Raw genomic sequence first — 22418 nt, 5'->3', positions numbered from 1 at the left:
TAGAGCTCCATCTTTGAGTGCAAAGAATATAATCAATCTGATTTTGGCACTGACCATCTGGTGATGTGTAGAGTCTTCTCTTGTGTTGTTGGAAGAGGGTGTTTGCTATGACCAGTGCATTCTCTTGGGAAAAATCTGTTAGCCTTTGACCTGCTTCGTTTTGTACTCCAAGGCCAAATTTGCCTGTTACTCAGGTATCTCTTGACCTCCTACTTTTGCATTCCAGTCCCCTATAGTGAAAAGGATATCTTTTTGTGTGTGTTAGTTCTAGAAGGTCTTGTAGGTATTCATAGAACTGTTCAGCATCAACTTCTTCAGCATTACTGGTTGGGGTATAGACTTGGATTACTCTTATATTGAATGGTTTTCCTTGGAAACAAACAGAGATCATTGTGTTGTTTTTGCATCCAAGACTGCATTTCGGACTCTTTTGTTGACTATGATGGCTACTAACTCCATTTCTTCTAAGGGATTCTTTCCCACAGTAGTAGGTATAATGGTCATCTGAGTTAAATTAACCCATTCCAATCCATTTTAGTTCACTGATTCTTAAAATGTCAATGTGCACTCTTGCCATCTCCTGTTTGACTACTTCCAATTTGCCTTGATTCCTGGACCTAACATTTCAGGTTCCTATGCAATATTGCTCTTTACAGCATCAGACTTTACTTCCATCCCTAGTTGCATCCACAATTGGGTGTTGGTTTTGTTTTGGCTCCATCTCTTCATTTTTTCTTCAATTATTTCTCCCCTGATCTTTAGTAGCATGTTGGGCACCTCCTGACCTGGGGAGTTCATCTTTTAGTGTCCTATCTTTTTGTGACTCTTGGAAGGCACAAACAAAACCTTGTGTGCACCAGGACCCAGGAGAAAGTAGCAGTGACCCCACAAGAGACTGACCCAGACTTGCCCATGAGTGTCCAGGAGTTTCCAGCAGAGGCGTGGGTCAGCAGTAGCCTGCCACTCAGTGCACTCAGGGGACACTCTGTGCAGCAGTGCATGCATGGGACCTTTTAAAGGAAGTTGACATTATCTTCATTACCTCCACCATGTTTTGTCCTCAGGTCAAATAACAGAGAGGAAACACAGCCCCGCCCATCAATAGAAAATTGTATTAAAGATTTACTGAGCATGGCCTGCCCATCAGAACAAGACCCAGTTTCCCTCTCAGTCCATCTCTCCCATCAGGAAGCTTCCATAAACTTCTTATCCTTATCCATCAGAGGACCAACAGAATGAAAACCACAATCACAGAAAACTAACCAAACTGATCACATGGACCACAGCCTTGTATAACTCAATGAAACTATCAGCCATGCCGTAAAGGGCCACCCAAGACAGACAGGTCATGGGGAAGAGTTCTGACAAAATGTGGTCCACTCGAGAAGGGAATGCAAACCATTTCAGTATTCTTTCCTTGAGAACGCCATGAACAGTAGGAGCATAAGGTAAACTAGTGCAACCTAAAAGTCTCCCTGTGCTTAGTGACTGAGTACATGTCATTACTACAAAACTTTTCTAAGTAATAGACTGCTACATATTTTTGGATTTTGATTTACTGTAATTATGGGAGGAGGCTTAAAAGATGCTATAAATAGTATATAAGGAGAGTTTTTGACTATAAAAACTAATATCTCTTACTCTTACCAACTGAGCTTGAAGCATTTTATTTTCTACTCTCTAGAATGCCCTGTAAAACTCTGTAATCTTGTTGTGTCTTTTCTGTAGTATTCTAGTGACTCCAAAGAAGCTATGACTTCTGAAATGGGTTCTAGGAATATAGTATATTGTTCCTAAAGTTGTCTACTCTCAAGTGAATGTATATGTCGAGTTTTCTGAATCACTATCATTTAGCATTAAGATCTTTAAATGTGATTTTCTTTGTAATTTCACATTCTTTTGAACAAAGATCAGTTCAGTTCAGTCTCTCAATTGTGTCTGACTCTTTGCGACCCCATGGACTGCAGCACACCAGGCTTCCCTGTCCATTACTAACTCCCAGAGCTTGCTCAAACTCATGTCCATTGAGTCAGTAATGCCATCCAACCATCTCATCCTCTGTCGTCCTCTCCTCCTCCTGCCTTCAAGGATACAGGAAGGAGGTGAACAAGGATAGTACACCAACAATTCTCTCTTCTCTCTTGTATCAGCGGTTTTCCATCTCTACTGGATCATTCTCATCAGTACACAAAAATACTGTTACTTCTCTAATTAGGATAAAAAGAATTTTTCTTAATTCCACTTTCTTCAGCTATTCTCTGTTCCCTTTACACTGAAAATCTTAAACTAAACTATCTGCACTTTGATTGTCCAATATCTTTTCTCTGATTCATTCTCCAAGATGGTTCAGTCTTGACCTCTATACTTCTACTCTATTGAGCTTGTTCCTCTTAGGGTTTCCAGGTCTCTCCATTTTGATAAATCTAGTAATATCTTCATACAGTGACAGATATTAACTAGACTTATCACGTTGATCACTTTGTAATGCATAGAAATATTGAATCTCTATATGGTACATCATTAACTAACATAGTGTTGGGTATGTGCTTAGTCACTCAGTTGTGTTTGGCTCTTGGCAACCCTATGGACTGTCAACTGCCAGGTTCTTCTGTCCATGGAATTTTCCAGGCAGGAATACTGGAGTAGGTTGCCATTTCCTACTCCAGGATATTTTCCCAACCCAGGGATCAAACTCGTGTCTCTTGTGTCCCTGCATTGGCAGGTGGATTCTTTACCACTGTGCTACCTGAGAAACCCAGCATAATGTTAGAAGACCATAATATTGTGTTGGCTAAAAAGTTCATTTGGTGTTCTCATCTTACAGAGAAATCTGAATGAACTTTTTGGCCAACCCAATACTTCAAAAAAATAAATAAATAAATAAACAAGCTGATAGGAAAAGAGATGAGGTTTGTGGTTACTAAGGGCAAGAGGTAGGGGGAAAGGGAATAGAATGATGGTGGTCAGAAAGTACCAACTTCCAATTATAAATAAGTACTGGAATGCATTGTACACCATGAACGATATAATTAACACTGTTATATGTTAAGAGTGAATGTTTTAATAGAGTAAATCCTAAGAGTTCTTATCAGAAGGAAAAAATATTTTCCCTTTCATTTTGTATCTGTATGAGATGATAGATATTTACTAAACTTATTGTGATTGTCACTTCGTGGTGTATGTAAGTCAAATCATTATGAAGTACACCTTAAACTTATGCAGTAATGTATGTCAATTATGTCTCAATTAAACTAGAAGAAAAACAATGCAGTATTCTTTCTAGTTCTCTTCTTTAGGCCGGGTCAGCAGCATTTGTCTCAAGTGATCACACCTTTGCAGTACATTCTTCATTTGGCTTCAGGGAATCCCATAGTACTAGTTCTTTTCCTAATTCATTCACCCTCCTTTAAAGTGTCAATAATTTGTTCCTCATCATCACTCTTACCTCATATTACTGGAAGATCACAGGTCATTGTGTTCCGGTTTCTCTACCCGCTTTCACTTCTTCGGGATTTCATTCATTTGTATATCATCTGTGTACTATCACCTCTCAAATCTATATTTCTAATTATCAAAGTATAATTCTCAAAAATGTTAAGAATGTAATTATGCCATAAATTGTGAACATTCATCAGAATTCTATGTAATTCATTAATGATTAAATCAGTAGAATGATGAAGTTGGTTTTGTATTGTTTGAGATATTACAAGGAAGAAAGTGTTCATACAGTATTAGAAGTAACTTTGCCCAATAATACAATAAATTGTCTTATTAGATAATAAGCTTCCTAATGCCAGAAATATTGAAGCAAAGTGACTAGAAGACAATTTACCCAAGAATTTTCCCACGAAGTCCTTTTTTTTGATAAGAGGTAGGATTAGATAATGGCTGCTGGTTGAGTGTTCTGGAGAGCAGCATCTGAGACGGAGTCTACAGTGCAGTGCATTTCTTAAGAAATGCTTTTGAGACTAATAATTGCTCAAGTAATGCAACAGAAGCAGGACTGAGCAGAAGGGAGAGGTCAAGCTGTGATATAGGCCCAATGACAGTCTTGTTTGGCTTATCCCAGGAGGAGTTTTGGTGCCAGAATGGCACTTTAGTGCTATCCTGAGTTGGACCTGAGTGGCCACAACTTATAGCACTCATCAACTATCACTGGATATGGCTATCTTGGGAAGGAGCATTTTGGGCAAGATAGTCCTCTATGGCTGAGGCAATCTTTGAATGGGGTTGACAGCTGAAATATATCTATTGACAGCACTCCCAGTAGCTGAAGTAACTGAAGTAATAAGCCCGTCATAGAAGAAAAATGTGGGGACGACATCACAGTATCCACAACAGTAACCTATAAAGTCCAACCCAATCCAAGATTCTCTTTTTATGTGCAACTATTTTAATAAAACATTGCATGTTCTGATTCAAGTTGAATTGCCATGACTTCCAAACTAAGCATTCCATATTACACATAGTTTAAGTAGACTCAATCAATGATGAAAAGAAGAAACTATGCTTTAGTAGATATGTCAATCATTGGTTTATAGAAGCAAACTTTTATGATATATGTCACAAATCTACATGATAATCCCAAGTGCCAGATTTTACTTTTGACTCGCTGAGCAAGCTAAAATATTCATAAATTCACATGGAGCCAGATGGCTTCCCACTGAATATGCATTTAAATGATTCCTGTATATTATTTATTCAAAGAAATACACAAAATACACCATCATCATAGCAGGGACTCCTAATAAGTTTATTTCAGTAAGGAATCAAGGAATAATAGGTGTCCAGTACTTATCATATTTTAGAGTGAGCTTTGAGTCCATGTGTGTTAAAGAATTAAAAAAGCAAAATAAATACAGTAACTTCCCAGTGGTCTTTGAAATATCAGGAATCTGAAATAAAGATGTTTCAGCAATAATGGCTAGCATTAGGTAAAGAAGAAAGTTAAACTTTGCCAAGATTTTTTAAAAATAATGTGCTAAGAGCTCTAAAATTTCAAACATATAACACTTAATAAAATTGTTAACCATTTTTTATTAAATTGATCAATATTTTTGGAGGGTGTATTTTTTTTCTTTTCAATATGAAATTCCATATGTGAATGTAAACTGAAAACAAAATTTAGTTGGTTTCTTAAAAATATTTTGAAAAAATGAAATGAAAAATTTCTGATTCTTAAACGTTTTTTAATTCATGGGTTTCCTTTCACCAAAGTCTGCTATTTCCTTTTAGAGCTTCCTATTCTCTAGAGATATGTTTATTGCTGTCATGTCTCATGCTTACTCTTGTTTTTTTCCTTTAAATGTGGTAAGCAAGCACAGTTGTTTTATAGACTGTATTTGATAATTCCACTAGCTTCTAATTCTAGTTTTTCATTTCATATCACCATGCTTTCTTTTATGTCTGATTAGCATTAACTGTGGCTCATTGTCCTTGGTAAAGTGTCTGTAGAAGTTCCCCATGGCCTAAGATGAATGGACCCTCCCCCCCAGGGCTTTGCATTTGCTTCTGTCAGGAGACTGGAGAGGTATTACAATCTTAAAGTATGGTTAGCTGAGGTTCTGTAACCCACGCAGCTCTGTATATCCACAGGAGAAATCCATATTGAGCATATTTAGGGCCAGAATTTCTCAGGGATATTATTTTACTTTCTTTTTCATTTCCCCTGTTTTGCTCAATGCCAAAGCAGCCTTTTCCACAATTATTTTGGTCTGGAGTATAGTATGACAGATATTGCTTCTAGTTGATTTTTATTCTGAAGGCATATTTGGCAGATGAGGGGGGAGTTCCTGCTTAATCTATCAATGATCCCATCTAAGAATTTCTAACATGTGGGAACACTGGACCACCCTCTGATTGAAACCAAATGTGTAGTTTTGGCTAATTCCTCAAGGCAAAAACATATTCCATTTTCCATTTACATTTCTGGGTTCAAACTTCGCTCTAAAATGGTTTTTATATACTCTGCTATTATTTTTATTTCCTCAGATATTTGTCTTTATTACTTTTATATTTTATTTAGAATTTAGAAATCAGTCATCTGTTATCATTCAATGAAACATACATTATCATTTTCATTTATTGACTTATTTTTTAACATTTTCCCTACTGATGGTATGTTTTTAATATTAGAGGGCATGGTATATAAGTGGAGGGGATGGCACCAGTAGATGTTATATTTTTATAATGAATATCATGGTCATGGAATATAACGATCATGGAAATGCTAAATTTAGGAAAGTATGAAAAGGAAAAAGTGAGATAAGGTAAACATCTAGAATCTCATCTCTTTTTAGGCCATGTTAAGGAAACCATATACTGAGGCAAACATCCCAGCGCCTAGCATAGTGTTTCTTATGAGATGGTATGTTAGAGATGATAAACTACCTTAACTCTTCACAGAGGAAGTCAGAGGATGCATCAGCAAACAAAAGTGTGTTCAATGTATGTGCTTTAAAGTAGGAAATGAATCTACACGGTTCCTTCAAAAATAAGATTATAGTTTCAAACAGATAAATAATATAGGCCACTGTTAGGCCCTCTTTGACTTCAAAGTATCAAACATATACTGAATGTTAACTATGTGTCAGCGCCTTTGCTAGACACTCTGAGGATTTTCCAGTTTAGCAAATGATAAGACAGGTGGAAAAAGGAATCCATTACAGTAACTAATGAGTGAAAGTGAAAGTGAAGTCACTCAGTCGTGTCCGACTTTTTGCGACCCCATGGACTGTAGCCTGCCAGGCTCCTCCATCCACAGGATTTTCCAGGCAAGAATACTGGAGTGGGTTGCCATTTCCTTCTCCAGGGGATCTTCCCAACCCAGGGATCGAACCTAGGTCTCCTGCATTGTAGGCAGACGCTTTACCATCTGAGCCACCAAGGAAGTCTGAAATTTATGATTAGAGCTACAATAAGCAACTGGAGAATCCCAGGGACTGGGGAGCCTGGTGGGCTGCCATCTATGGGGTCGCACAGAGTCGGACACGACTGAAGCGACTTAGCAGCAAGCAACCTACAGGATGTCATCCAGCTTAAGGGACTATGTGATTAAGAAAAGCCTCTCAGGACATATGACATTTATACTGAGACCTTGAGAGATGAGTAAGATTGGCCTATTTATATTTCTTTGATTGTTTTTGGAGGGTAGGAGGAGAGAGAATGAGTACGGGAATGTATTTTAGCAGTGGGAGCAGTGTTTGTGAAGATTGGGAGGAGGGAGTACCTGGTCATAGGAGGGTCTAAAAGAGACCCAGCATGAAGTGTAGTGTTTGAGAGTAAGATTGGCTTGAGAAAATATCTACTCTTTAGGTTAACTTATACTCGTTTATAAAAGTGTTCAGGTACCTTCTTAGAAATTAAAATGCTGACCAAAAATAAAGAAAGGAAGTGATGTAGTGGTAGCAGAGGTGGTAGAAATAGTAGTAAGTAGTAGTGTATATGATGGGTGAGGGTAATCATCCCAGAATTTGACTACCAAGTGACAAAATTGACATGAGATTCTGTTGAACAGTAAAAAGTGGAGAAGTTTAAAAAATATCCAGGGTATCCCCACAGATCACTTCCTAGTGAAATGGTAATGGAAAGTGGTGATTCATGTGATAGTACTCCATGTTGAACTGTGTAGAAATGACACAGAAAAGAAAAAACTGGGGGAAAGAAAAGTTCACAAGCACATTAACATAGCATAATATTTTACAGAAGTGTGTTTGCTTTGAACTTGAAAAAAAAAAGTGGATTTCAACACTTTCAGTGTTTAATCCTGTATTTTCAGTTCAGTTCAGTCGCTCAGTCATGTCCAACTCTTTGCAACCCCATGGACTGCAGCATACCAGGCCTCCCTGTCCATCACCAACTCCCGGAGTTTACCCAAACTCATGTCCATTGAGTCAGTGATGCCGTCCAACCATCTCATCCTCTGTCGTCCTCTTCTCTTCCTGCCCTCAGTCTTTCCCAGCATCAGGGTCTTTTCCAATGAGTCAGCTCTTCAAATCAGGTGGCCAAAGTATTGGAGTTTCAGCTTCTTCATCAGTCCTTCCAATGAATATTCAGGACTGATTTCCTTTAGGATTGACTGGTTGGATCTCCTTGCAGTCCAAGGGACTCTCAAGAGTCTTCTCCAGCACCACAGTTCAAAAGCATCAATTCTTCGGCACTTGGCTTTCTTTATAGTCCAACTCTCACATCTGTACATGACTACTGGAAAAACCATAGCTTTGACTAGATGGAGCTTTGTTGGCAAAGTAATATCTCTGCTTTTTAATATGCTGTCTGTGTTTGTCATAACTTTTCTTCCAAGGAACAAACGTCTTTTAATTTCATGGCTGCAGTTACCATCTGCAGTGATTTTGGAGCCTAAAAAAATAAAGTCTGTCACTTTTTCCACTGTTTCCCCATCTATTTGCCATGAAGTAATAGGACCAGATGCCATGATCTTTGTTTTCTGAATGTTGAGTTTTAAGCCAACTTTTTCACTCTCCTCTTTCACCTTAATCCTATATTTTATATTCTCTGTAAACACATATTTGTGGAGAATATTTTTGTTTAGACACAGATAGATACCTTTTGTCTTTGTAAGATGTTATCATCATCTTTGCTGAACTAAAAATTCAGTATGCAGGTGGCTTTTTTATTAATATAGAAATGATAACCACATATGATGGTATTTTATCAATTTGATTTAAAGAGCAAAAAGATTATGTTTCTGTAGTTAGATACATAGTAGAAAGCTACACAGTAGAAAAATAGAATCAACAGTAGCCAAAATACTTACATAAATGCATATTTTATAGTCCATAATCAGATGTTACTGAAAGCAGTGAAACCATCTTCGAAGTTTTCTAGTGAGTAAAAACAGAATGTAATTTTCTAGTTAAGGGTAAAACTCAGCATAGGGCAAAGTATAAAAATTGAACAGTGCTTTAGATTGGTTCCTAACGCTACCACTAACTCCCTGTGATCTGCATTAAGCCGTAAGTTAAGATACCTGAACACCAAAGGCCACTGGGCAGAGTAAGTCTGAAATGGTTTGATAAAATTTACTGGAAAGCCTTTTGCAAATTTAAATTTAAAACAAAACACCTTCTAAATGGGTAAAAATGTACAGCCCATTCAATTATGATATCTAGGGAAATTTAATGGAATTATTAAAGGAGCATTTAGATAATATGTACAGTTACTCTCCTGAGCCAGTAATATATTTCATAACCCATTTCTGCATTTCCAAGAAAAATTTTCTTTGTTTGATTGTTCTTTCTTTCATGATCATGAGTAGATATTGAATACTACATTTCAAATGTAATCTCAAGAGACTTACAACAAGCAAAATTTTATTATCCTTTTTAAGAAATGATGCCAATGTTTAAACCACTCAACTTCCTCAGTATTTCTTGCCATAATGTACCATGAATTCAAATATAGTTTGTATAATCCTCTCATTGATAGACAAACTGGCTTATGCTTCTGCCCAGGTGCTTCTCTCCTCTGACAATTAAGGTTGTCTTAGCTTTTCTAAGCTCTCTCCTTTTAAAAATAATTATTTTTAATTGGGGGATAATTGCTTTACAATATTGTGTTGGTTTCTGCTATGTATCAATATGAATCAGTCACAGTATATGAATGTCCCCTCCCTCTTGAACCTCCTCTAAGATCTCTTGATTTGACTCTTTTCCTTTTGAAACTCTTATTGTCTTTCCTGTTCCTGTTTTCCACCATTGCTACCACTTTATGTACTTTCTCTATTATTTGGTAATTATGACTTTTCCTAACTTAATCTCATCCATTGTTAGTCTCAAAAAAAATCAAAATTAAGTTTAAATTACTTTGATCCCATCGTGCATGCCTGCATGCTTAGTCGCTGTCATGTCCAACTCTTTGCAACCGCATGAATTGTAGCCAAACAGGCTCCTCTGTTCATTGGATTCTCCAGGCAAGAATACTGGAGTGGGTGGCCTCTTTCCCACCCAGGAATCGAACCCGAATCTCCAACACTGCAGGCAGATTCTTTACTGCCTAAGCCACCAGGGAAGCCCCACTTTGATCCCATCAGTTTTAATTTGTTTTACTCTGTAGAACAATAGTAGATGTTTTAATAACATTTATCTGAATTGTCTCTTGATACAATGATTTAAATTGTGTCCAAGTTCTCAATTTATCATGTACTCAAGCTTAAATAGTTATTTCTGTTCCAAGATTTTAAAAACTCCATAAGAAGCAAGACCTGTTTAAGTCATGCTATGTTCAGAAATCCTTCTGTAAGGTCCATCTAGCCAAAGCTATGGGTTTTCCAGTAGTCATGTACAAATGTGAGAGTTGGACTATAAAGAAAGCTGAGAACCGAAGAATTGATGCTTTTGAACTGTGGTGTTGGAGAAGACTCTTGAGAGTCCTTTGGACTGCAAGGAGATCCAACCAGTCCATCCTAAAGGAGATCAGTCCTGAATATTCATTGGAAGGACTGATGTTGAAGCTGAAACTCCAATACTTTGGCCACCTGATTTGAAGAGCTGACTCATTTGAAAAGACCCTGATGCTAAGAAAGATTGAGGGCAGGAGGAGAAGGGTACAAGAGAGGATGAGATGGTTGGATGGCATCATCAACTCAATGGACATGGGTTTGGGTAGACTCTGGCAATTGGTGATGGACAGGGAGGCCCAGTGTGCTGTGGTTCATGGGGTTGCAAAGAGTCAGACACAGCTGAGCAACTGAACTGAACCAGTCTGATGTAACCCTTTCCTCTTTTTAATTTATTTAGCATGGTGGTTTTTTTGCACCCTTTATTAATGTACATCAAAAACTACTTTGTAGGGTAAGTGATACTTTTGAATATAAAATTAGGTTATATTCAAACATATATATGCAGCAGACAGGGACCCTACTGTATACTTATTTTATGGACAGTGTAGTAATCACTTTGGAAGGTTTTTTTTTCCCCTAATTCAAGGGCCTGATCCCAGTGGATTCTGATTTAGTTGATCAGGTCCTGGTAATTGTAGGCTTTAGAAACTCTCCATGAAGTCTTATTTGTAAACTATTGCTAGAGCATCATATATCTTGTAAAAATGGTTAATGTTAACAACTCCAAGTAATGCAAAAACTTCTTAAGATATAGATAAAATTTTAAAGAAAAGGTGAGAAAACATAAAGAGATTAGAATTATTTATCTTTGCATGGAATTTCAAAATGCTGCCATATTTTGTCTGCAGAATTGGCAATGGTTTCATCTCTACTCACTTCACCTCTGTTTTAGACCCGAGCAATATTTCCCTTACTGAAGAGATTGAGTCTACTCAAGTTAATTGTTTCAATCTAATACAGTTTGGTTCAGTTTAGTTCAATTCAATTCAAACCAAAACAATTAAATTTATATCTGTATCTGTCTGGCTCTATGCTAGGCTGTTGTGAATGCAAAAGTGAGTAAGACATAATTTCTGTTCTTAAGCTGCTCACAGCCTAACAGGAGAGATGAAGACATTAGTTCTATCATCTGTAATAAGTGCTATAGTAGAAGTAGATGTTGCCTTCATATAGGCTTTATTCAGGGTAGGACTTCACAATGTCAGTTTGTTATATTATTGTTTTTGTGAAAAGTACATACATATATTGGGGCTTTCCAGGTGGCTCAGTGGCAAAGAATCTGCCTGCCAATGCAGGAGAGCAGGTTGATCCCTGGGTTGGGAAGATCTCCTGTAGGAGGAAACAACAACCCACTCCAATATTCTTGCCAGGATAATCTACAGTCCATGAGGTTGCAAAGAGCTGGACACGACTGAGCGACTTTCACTCATACAAGCCCATGGACAGAGGAACCTGTTGAGCTACAGTTCATGGGGCCCCAAAGAGTCAGACATGACTGAGTGACTGAGCACTCACTCAGTGTCATATACATATGTTACATATGTATGTAATTTATGCATATGTATGTACATATAATCTGTATGGATACACATATATAGTTATAGTACATACTTGTCAAATATAAATATATTTGACCACTGAAAAGTTACAATAACCAACTTTAATAACATTAAAGGATGCTGCCCTGATCTTAAGATGATTTTGTGAATTAGTACATGTCCAGATTTAATAGAAAATAAATTGTCTTGAAGTTCGCAATTACAGTCTACTCTGGATAATCCAAATTACAGAAAAGACATAAAATTATGAAGAAAATGTATATAACTTATTCACAAAGTCTAATTGAAAACATAATTTTTTAATTCATACTTAGATTATTAAACTCTGGATGGGAAGGATATATTATTTGAATGCCAGTAAAATTAGGTATAAGTATATTAGGATATATATTGACTATAAAATTGGAAGCACTGAACTTGGGTTTATTGTCAAAAGTCTGCCTGGTATTAAGGATATACTAAAACATTACTTGTTATAATAGGTCCCCTAATAATTGGCTTCAGAGACAATAGCCCCTGCAAGAAGAAATCAGATACTGTGTAGACCTATAAACTGACTTTCTATTGATTCACCCAACCTAAAGTATTGATCTGTTAATCTAGCTGTGGGTAAAAATTGACTTTTTTGTACCCCCAACAACTTTACACCAATTTAACCATAACACTGCTTTTAATTTATATTCAAGAGTATATGTTGTAAAATTTCAACTGTGAAGGGAGCCAGCTTAGTTCTTCTACTATAGTATAACATGGATAGAATACATTTTACAGTTGAGTCAATGTCAGTTCTGATTGGTGGAATGCTGAGGTGGACAATGTAAACAGAAGGGAGATCAGGAACTTTGTGTACATGCCAAAGAATGATGCTATTTCTAACACTGACATGATATTGAATTGAAAGGAAGATGGCGTGAAACTGTGTGGCATGGTAACCATGATCACTATTCTACCACTAAGAAGATACAGTATAGGGCATGTGACAAAAATAATGATAATTATGCCTGGACAGACTACTTACTGAGATTGTTTCTGCTTGGAGGGTCTAAGCAAAGAACTGGTCATATGTAATCACTCAGCAGGCTCTTTAACAACCACATGTTACATAGATCCATTGTTTGAAGCTTTGAGTAATTTATCTTACCTACATCAAATTAATTTTCACTTTGAGGCACAGACACAAGTGGATAAATGGTAAAGAAAAACTTCAATTAAACAAAACCATTTTTTTCCTTTGTCCACCTTTTTTCCCTTTGTCTTTAAATGAGGAACCTCAGACATGTAAATGGTATTTGCCCAAAGATAATAAGTAGTTATTAACTGAACTATAACTGTAAAACAATAATATTTCCTTAGCTGGCCATCGACTCTCAGGAGGAGGGAAATAGGATGATGAAAGAATGAAAGCAGTCTGAGTCATGAAGTTTAGATTGGTCTGATGGTTTTAATACCTCAAAGAAATATTTTCCAATTGAAAGCTTGGCTTTATTAGTTGTACCTTCTCATTATGAGTCATATATATATCCATCATAAGACAGATACTACATTACAATTGCCTATTTCCATGTCTGTCACTGGCCCCATATTCTCTTTGGAGTGCTAGGTACTGTTCATGCTTATTGAGAGAATAAATGAATCAATCAACCAATGAAGAGCTGAGCTGACAATTGAAAGAAGTCCTATCAATTTAGGAAAGAAAGTTTTTTTAGACACTGACAGAGATATTATTGTTTAATTTAGATTCTTTAATTAACTGTACTACATGTTCACTCAGCAACAAAGGAAGGTACAAGAAAGATTGAAATCTTTTCATTTTCAGTTGTAGTATGTTGGAAATAAAAATAGTGATACTTTTTCTTTCTTTAATATACTCTCACAGAAATACTGAGAGCACCAGTTACAAGTACTGTGATATTGATTTTTTCATATTTGCTTTCATTTTTATACAATAGTTACTTTAAATATTATATAACATGTCCTATTCGTTTTTGAGGATTAATCTGAATATTACCTCAACAATGTTCAGATTCCTAATGGTGATTTATAGTTCTACCCAAAATACTGTAAATGTAGATATTCTATTGGAAAAGAAAGGAAATTTGTTTAACAATAATAATCTTACAAATTATGCTTGTCTAATGTAAAAATATGTTGTTTGAAAAGAAATTAATCAAAGAATATTTTTAATTGAATAGATATAGACATCTTAGTGTTCAGTTTTTATTTTAGATACCTTTGTTTCAATATGCATAATGTTTATTAAAAGAAGCCAAAAACCTAAATATATATCAATTAGTAATTCTGGCTTATTATTTTTAAAGTTATGATTCTTTTAATTGCTTGTCAACCAGATGCAGCACATCAAAAATTTAAACTTTTAAAACTTGGGCACATCTTAACAGGAACTCATATAAACAATGGAAGAATCATCTAGGTTTAAGTGTAAGTGAATTCGTAGTCCTAAATATGATAAAAATTGTTTTAAGTGCATTGGTTTGATTTCATGAGGTACACGTTCTTTATAATTTCTCTGTTGGAATCATAAACATAGAAGAAGTGTCAAGGTCAAATTTGTATTTTTCATCTTGAAAACATCCTTTAAAATATTTATGAAGAGACTAATATAATATAAAAATAGCAGATGCACAAGCGTAGGTTGGGATGAATAAATCATATAAACAAAAATAAAGGAATTCAAAACAAATGTAGATTGGTTTATTGCAGAAGTATTAGAATATATGTGTATATTCTGAAGTGTTCTGATGAATCAGTTGAAAAGATGAAGGCATTAACATTAGACTTAGGCAATTCAGTAGAACATGAATGTTAGTCAAAAGGAATAGTTGAAGAAATAAGGTATTTACTAAATCTACCCTGACATTTTGAATGAAAAAACACATACATACAAGTAACTGTAAAAGAAAAACAAATACTGTTAGTTATGTATTCCTTAGAGATAGTCTTTCTTTATGAGTTATAAACAAACATGCCTGGAAAAATTCAAATGGTCTTGCTAAGGAGTTACTGTTTTTGTTTATGTTTATTTATTGCTTTATATTTTCTTGAATTAAAAAAGAATAATAGACCTTTTCTACAAACTTATGGTTACCAGAGGATTAGGGGAAGAGGTTAAGGGTAAATTGTGAGATTGGGCCTGACATATATACACTACTATATATAAAATTGATAACTAACAATAACGTCCTGTATAGCACAGGGATCTCGTCTCAAACTCTGTAATGGCCTACATGGGAAAAAAAAATTTTTTTAAACAAAAGACAAAAACAGAAGAATTAGAGTTGCATATGTAGAAAGCTAACTTATGATTACCAGGGAGTAAAGGGGAAGGGATAAACTGGGAGATTACGGTTGACATATGCACACTACTATATATAAAATAGATAACTAATAAGAACTCAATATATAGCACAAGGACTCTTCTCAATACTCTGCAATGACTTATATGGGAAAGTAATCTAAAAAATATGCATGAATATTCAGCTTTGTCCAACTCTTTGTGACCCCATGGACTGTAGCCTGCCAGGCTCCTCTGTCCATGGGGTTTTCCATGCAAGAATACCAGAGTGGGTTGCCATTTTCTCTTCCAGGGTATCTTCCCAACCAGAAATTGAACCCATATCTCCTGGATCTCTTACATTGGCAGGCAGATTCTCTACCACTGAGCCACCTGGGAAGTACCCCCAAAAAAAGGAGTAGATGGTTAGATAGCATCACTGACTCAATGGACATGAGTTTGAGGAAACTCTGAGAGAGAGAGTAGGACAGGGAAGACTGGTGTGCTGCAGTCTATGGGATCACAAAGAGTTGGACATGACTTAGCAACTGAACAAGAACAATATGTTTATGTATAATTGATTCACTTTACTGTACAACTGAAACTAATACAACACGGTAAATCAACTATAGTCCAATAAAAATTTTTTAAAAATTAATAAAACCCTTTTGTTAAAGCAGTTATAAATTTACAGGAATTACTGAGCAGAAAGTGTCGCGTTTCCATATACTCATTCTTTCCTTTCCCCAGGACAGTTTCACCTATTATTAATATATTAAATTAGTTTGGTGCATTTGTTACCATTGATGAACTGATATTGATACATTATTAACTAAAATTCAGAGTTTACATTACTATTTTACAGTTCTGTGGTTTCTTCCAAATATATAATGGCATATATTTACCATTAGAATATCATGCAGAATAATTTCACTGCCCTCAAGATTCCCTGTGCTCCACTTATTCCTCTCTCCCCTTCTCACTGCTCTCCTGGCAACCACTTATCTTTTTACCGTTTCCATCGTTTTGCCTTTCCCAAAATGTAGTTGGAATCATATAGTGTACAGCCTTATCTGACTGGCTCTTTTAATTAGCAATACTCATTTAAAGTTATTCCATGACTTTTCTTGGCTTGGTAGCTCCTTTATTTAATTGCTGAATAAGTTTCGATTGTATGAATGTACATGCACATTTGTTTATTCACCTGTTAAAGGCATCTTGGTTGTTTCCACTTTTGTGATTCAGTTTTACAGTACAGGACTATATGCATGCGTGCGTGCTAAGTCGCTTCAGTTGTGTCCGACTCTTTGCGACCCTATGGACTGTAACCCACCAGGCTCCTTCATCTGTGGGATTCTCCAGGCAAGAATACTAGAGTGAGTTGCCATGACCTCCTCCAGGGGATTGTCCTGACCCAGGGATTGAACCTGCTTCTCTTATTTCTCCTGCATTGGCAGACAGGTTCTTTACCACTAGCACCACCTGGGAAGCCCATGGGTCTATAGATGTATAGCCAAATCACATATTGCCTCACTGATTACCATAGGATAGAACCTACTGAAAATCTAAAACAATCTTCTTTTTCTCTTTATCTCAATTTTCTCTCCTCTTTTCCCATACATGGAATTCAGAGACTCAGAAAATTCCTGGTGAGTATGCATCTCACTTTAAGCCATCTTAAAATAGTGTTCCTTAAAGCTTCAAGTAAACATCTACTTTAGAATCACTAGGGGTGCCTATTAAAATTAGATTCTAAGCCCTACTCCTGATCTACTGCATCAGAATTTCTGGGTAAAGAGCCCTGGTTTCTGCGTTTTCACAAAGCTTCTCAGGTAGTGTTTACTCTCACTAAAGTTTGAGAAGTTGAGAAAAATAACTAAAATCATTTTTTTAATTGGGTTTTGTTTTTGATAATATTTGACATTATGCACTTCTGAAAATCTCAGAACTGGGAAGAGTAGAGTTCAATTTAGAGCATGTTATCAACTCAAGGTAAAAAGAAGTAATTTTTACAGAGATATACAGTGCAATGGAGGAAATATTTCCTGCTTCTGTGTGGATTCCCCCCAGGATTCTTTAGGAAAGAAAAGCAGGATTGTTATCCTGGATCATTTACTTATTCCAGCCTTTTCTTCATGTCCCTGAAGGCATCTGTATTGCCCTCAACCCATAACCCTGATTCACAGTTGCAAAAGGGCTAATAGATAGTGTTCCTTCGGAAGCAGGAAATTCAATAACATTTAATATTTTAGATATTGAGATTATCATTTTCACCATTTATAGCAAAATTTATTGCCTCAGGGTGTAGAAAAATTCAATTGAGTTGTTGATTGGATTTTAAAATCTATTGCAAAAATTGTAGCTTTGAAAGTCAAAGCTTTCATTTGTAAGAGCCAAGCTTTCTGAGATAATAAAAATATTTGCAAAAATTAAAAGGAAAAATCCTAAAAATCAATGCATTAAATTTATGTACCAAAGGGGAATTTAAAAAGACAGTGTAAGATGATATAAGGATTAGCTTTTCCTTCATTGGCAGACGCAGTGCACACCAACTTATACACAGAGATATAAGGTTTGAAATAGTGGAGAGAGAAATAAGAAAGAAGAGCAGGGAAAAACAGACAGATTTAGATGTCCTCAAGAAGGTCAAAAGCCCTGGCTCCCATCCCTGTCCCTCTCGATTCAAGGTATGAAAACCATGGAAATCTGAGAGAAGGGAACTTGTATGTTACTTTCCAAGGTGTTCTGGCAGATTGCCAGCCTCTTTAAAAAGACCATCTAGTTTGGTCTTCAGGACTTCAGGATGGGTCTGAATGCTTGGTCTCCAGTACCAAGCATTTAGGAAGTCAGGTGCCTAGGCCAGTGAGCCTGAGAAGAGCATGTCTGGGGAAAGCAAGGACTTTCTGATCTAAAGGGATGGGCATCACACAAGCGCTGAAAGCTGGTATAGCTCAAGTCCTCAAACAAGGAAAATGCAGAGTGTGTGGATCAAGTAACCAGAGGCCACCCCAGTGTAGCAGACATCAAAGGCCCTGGCAGAATATACTGAGGGAGGAGAAATCAGGAGAATTATATCCAGGGAAGGACAGAGATGTCCATAAGGTTAGATACCGACTTCTCTAACTATATCTGATCACTATAGAGACCGTCCCTCTGGAACTTAGATTACCTTTGCTGAGAAAAAGTTGTGGGAAATGATAAATTTGTCTAAGCAGTTGCTTCAAAAAGAGGCAGTTACTTGAACATTCAACTTTAATAAATAGGAAATTCATGTGTATTACATTGAAAGTATAACCTCTAGAGTAGGATTTCAAGATTGACATGTATGTATTCTAGGTACAAATAATTACATTATCCAAAAGAAATATATAGCTGAAAATCTCTGGGTTTTCCATTTATTCTCCATCATACCCTGAGTTCATTTATATCAATAGAAATATGCATGTACAAAGAGAAATGCCTCTGTGAAGTATAATATCTAACTTGGACTTTAAATTATGTAGACTCAGAATTGATTTCAGATTCCTCTACCTGCTAGCAAATCTGGATTTTCTCATCTATAAGATGAGAATACTATACACCTTGCAGGATTGTGTAAGGTATAAATGACAAAATGCATATAAAACACTTAGACTAGTGTCTGGCGCGCTAAGCGTTCCATCTTATTATCTGTAATCTTATTGTTCTTGTCATTGTTATTTTATGAATTGCTGTTTGTAGAAATCACTGTCTTAGATCCTTATCTGTGACTCATGGTCAATATAATCAACAAGTGGTATAAATTAATCATGGTCTATGCTAAGAATTTCTTCCTGGAAAAATAATTCTGTAGCTCTGCTCTAGGCCAAATTCACATTCATTTCTATTAGTAGCATGCCATAGATGTTGATTTCCATTATTTATATTCTATTGAGACAAATTCTATCATGAGTCACCATTTTCCAACAACCTTTACTTTGGCTTAGGAGAAAATGATCCTGAAAGACAATCTAGGTATTTTTAATAGCTCTTTCTGAACCTCAGATATAACAGAATGACTTTCTAGATGAAAAAAAAATTCCCATCAAGATACATATGGGTAGATAATCAATGGATGGAGGCAAATAATCGTATGGAAACATTGACTCTTTATCTTTGCTGTAGCTCTTTTAAATAGACTGATTAATTCCTTTCATGATTTCACCCTTGAAACCTCAAGCTATTTTGTTCTTTGTCATTGTTGCATGACATTCCATTTGGCAGTCAGCTTATTTTTAGCCAGACTATCAAAGTATTTTTCAACTGGACTGTCACTGCACTTGAACTTGGAATCTTGCAACCTGAGGAACTGCACTGGGGAAAAGAAAGTTCTAACAAATGGGAAATTATAAATCCAGACCAACGCAAACTTGTACTGGTAATTATTCCCATATCTTTAAATGTAATATAATTCAGTAGGTGTTATATATAGTTAACATTTCACTGGAATATCTGCTAATTTTTGCAAGCAGACAAGACAAAATTTATGCAAAAGTGTTAAGATTATCTGAACTCAAATTATTTTTTCTCTGAAAGATCTTTAGAAGAAACCACAAAATTTATTATAATACTATAGTGGTTTAGTTCCTAGGTATAATGCTATAGAAAAAAAACTTGGAATACTGTTGAATATAGGGATTTTAGGATTGCATCTTAAGTATCTGGTACTTAAAACCTAAAAACTCTTGTCTAGAAACTAGAGACTGTTATAATTATAATGCAATAAAATCAAATGAAATAAGTCAAATATATTCTTCTATGTAAATATATTATCCAGTATCAAATGGGTTTTTAATTACTACAATTCTATATGATTGCCTTTTAAATATAAACATCTGCATTTTAAACTCAATCAGTAATTTAAATTAAGTATTGTTTAATTCAGAGTAAGAACAGAGTTTTAATCACTTGTATGTTATGAGCTGTGTCTACATTTTGAAAAGCACAGCTATGAATCAGTCCCTTTTTGTTTTTCTTTACTAGATGAATGGAAGAAGAAAGTCAGTGAATCTTATGTTATTGTAATAGAAAGATTAGAAGATGACCTGCAGATCAAAGAAAAAGAACTTACAGAACTGAGGCATATATTTGGGTAAAGTTGTCAGAGTTATTATTTCTATGTATGTGTCTTCATTGTTGATCTAGTTTTTAGCTATACCTGTGTTTAAAAATGCAACCCATATAACCTTCAACGTTAACCTTAAAATATAAGGTTATATTCTAACCTTTCATATAGCCCCTGACCATTCATATAGTCCCTAAAATACAAATATCTTGCCTCCTTAAAATGTGCCTTGTCTGTTCCCATCACTTAAGTTTAAAGAGATAGGAACCTGAAGGTTAGCCTTTGAAAGCAAACTGTTGCCGATCTGAATAATCTCTAGAATTAGATCACTCTTATAAGCCATGCCAACAACAAACACTAAGACTTCTCTTCTCAAATGATGATGGAATACTGGCCACAGTTTTCTTTTTGGACTACCAGAGAACTCCAGTTTTATCAAACCGTTTGGTCCCTTGACATTGAAAGGCTGTCCCTTAATGAAACTGAGTATCGCTCTGCCCTTGAACAATCATATAACAATGTATAATATTGGCTTCAGGCTTTCACTGGGTTTTGTTCCATGATAACAAGATAAAAATAATCTGGCATAGTGTCACAACCTTGTAAGACACAAAATGTTCAGAAAAGAGGGGCAGAGCCCTTATACACACTAGCAACCTTTTGGAGAAATTGAATCTGGCATTGAGAAACAATATATTTTGGAGAGTCAATTTGAGTTAGCTGCCTGACTGAGGAAAAGTTCCATGAAGGCCAATTAGCCATGTTTACTTATAGCTATGTTAATCATATAATACATTTATAACAAAGAACTCTATCCATTTTACTTGGAAAATAAAGGTAATAAAGCCATGACCAAATGACGTATTTTTAAGAAAAATTTCAGATATAGTAAGCATACAAAGTTCACATAACTGGCAAATAAAACTACCCATGTATAATATAGTTTATATAAAATTGTCAGTGGTTTAATAAGGCCTTCACAAGTATTCAGTTTATGGCTTGGGAAATAGTTAATTCTGTATGTTATTTAGCCCAAAATGATTAACTCCATTTTGACACTTTGATGACATACCCTGGGATGGCTTTTGCAAGTATTATCACATACTGTCTTATGGGAAAACATTTGAAATTCCTATAGAGATGTGACTGACACTGTGTTATAATAGATTTATGCATACATATTAATTTTGTTGGAAAAAAGCTATGAATATAGAACTTAATCATAAGTCCTCTAGTTCTTATTGACTCAGATAAATATGCTGAATAAGATGTGATTAAATTGGAGATTTCCCTCAACTTTATTTGTCATTTTTTTTTTAATTTGGAAAGTATTGTGCAAATATGTCAAGGCTAATTTAAACAGACATATCCTTCTAAGGATTAAGCTTGAAATGTACTTTTTTTTCTCAAACCATATCAACAACAAGTAGCTGTTTCTACAGGTCCTGTTCCAGCCTACTTTTCTCCTATATTTCTACTATATGTGATAAATGTGACCTCCTTTTTGCTGATTAGTATTGTGAGGGGCATAGGTGAAAGACAGGAATCAGTGTAACATAGTTCAGAATTTATTGTGCCAGCTATATTCAAGGTGCTATTCCAGATACATCAAATATGAACCATTCATTATTCAATCATCACCATGACCCTGTGTGATAGGTAATATTCATTCTGATGGATAATAAACTAAGGAGTAGAGATGATGGATCTTGTCAAGATCATTTGGTCAAGCATTGGAACTATGATTTGTAGCGAGGTCTACCTGGCTCCATAGAGCTCTTCCTACCACATCCTGATACTTGTTCCAGGAGTTCATAATCTGGTTGAGGGGAAACACATATATAAATAACTCACAGATACAGTCTATGACAAGTACTAAGTGGAAAGAAAAACAGGACAGTTTTCAAATACAAAAAATATGAGGTTTGATGTCTTGATTTATTCATTGGTTTTATAAAGCATTCCAGATAAAAGGCAGAGCTAAGTAAGTATATATAGGCAAGAATGGAGAGTACCATGGAAAGTCTACTACCATGGAAAATACCATGTAGTAGTCTACTACATAAAGTCTACCAGTTTATGGCTTGGCCATTTTATCTAAGTTGAGTAAGAAAGCTGTTTCAG

At 35.7% G+C, this 22418-nt stretch overlaps 1 protein-coding gene and 1 non-coding gene across 2 annotated transcripts in view; one reads left to right on the top strand and one right to left on the bottom strand.

Moving 5' to 3' along the window:
- Window positions 1-22418, top strand: part of TNNI3K (TNNI3 interacting kinase) — a 340280-nt gene that overhangs the window by 5795 nt on the left and 312067 nt on the right. The window contains exons 3-4 of the mRNA XM_081490211.1: window positions 19454-19607; window positions 20213-20321. Coding sequence (XP_081346337.1) covers window positions 19568-19607; window positions 20213-20321 — 149 coding nt within the window. The 5' untranslated portion in view covers window positions 19454-19567. The remainder of the gene's footprint in view (window positions 1-19453; window positions 19608-20212; window positions 20322-22418) is intronic.
- TRNAC-ACA (transfer RNA cysteine (anticodon ACA)) lies at window positions 6818-6889 on the bottom strand. The gene has a single exon. It is a non-coding gene; the product is annotated as a tRNA-Cys (tRNA).

The sequence above is a fragment of the Giraffa tippelskirchi genome, chromosome 5 (genome assembly GCF_054371585.1).
Source record: "Giraffa tippelskirchi isolate mGirTip1 chromosome 5, T2T-mGirTip1v1.2.pri, whole genome shotgun sequence".
Classification (NCBI taxonomy): Eukaryota; Metazoa; Chordata; class Mammalia; order Artiodactyla; family Giraffidae; genus Giraffa; species Giraffa tippelskirchi.
The sequence above is the reverse complement of the archived record's forward strand: the minus strand, read 5'-3'. Positions and strand labels throughout refer to the sequence as shown.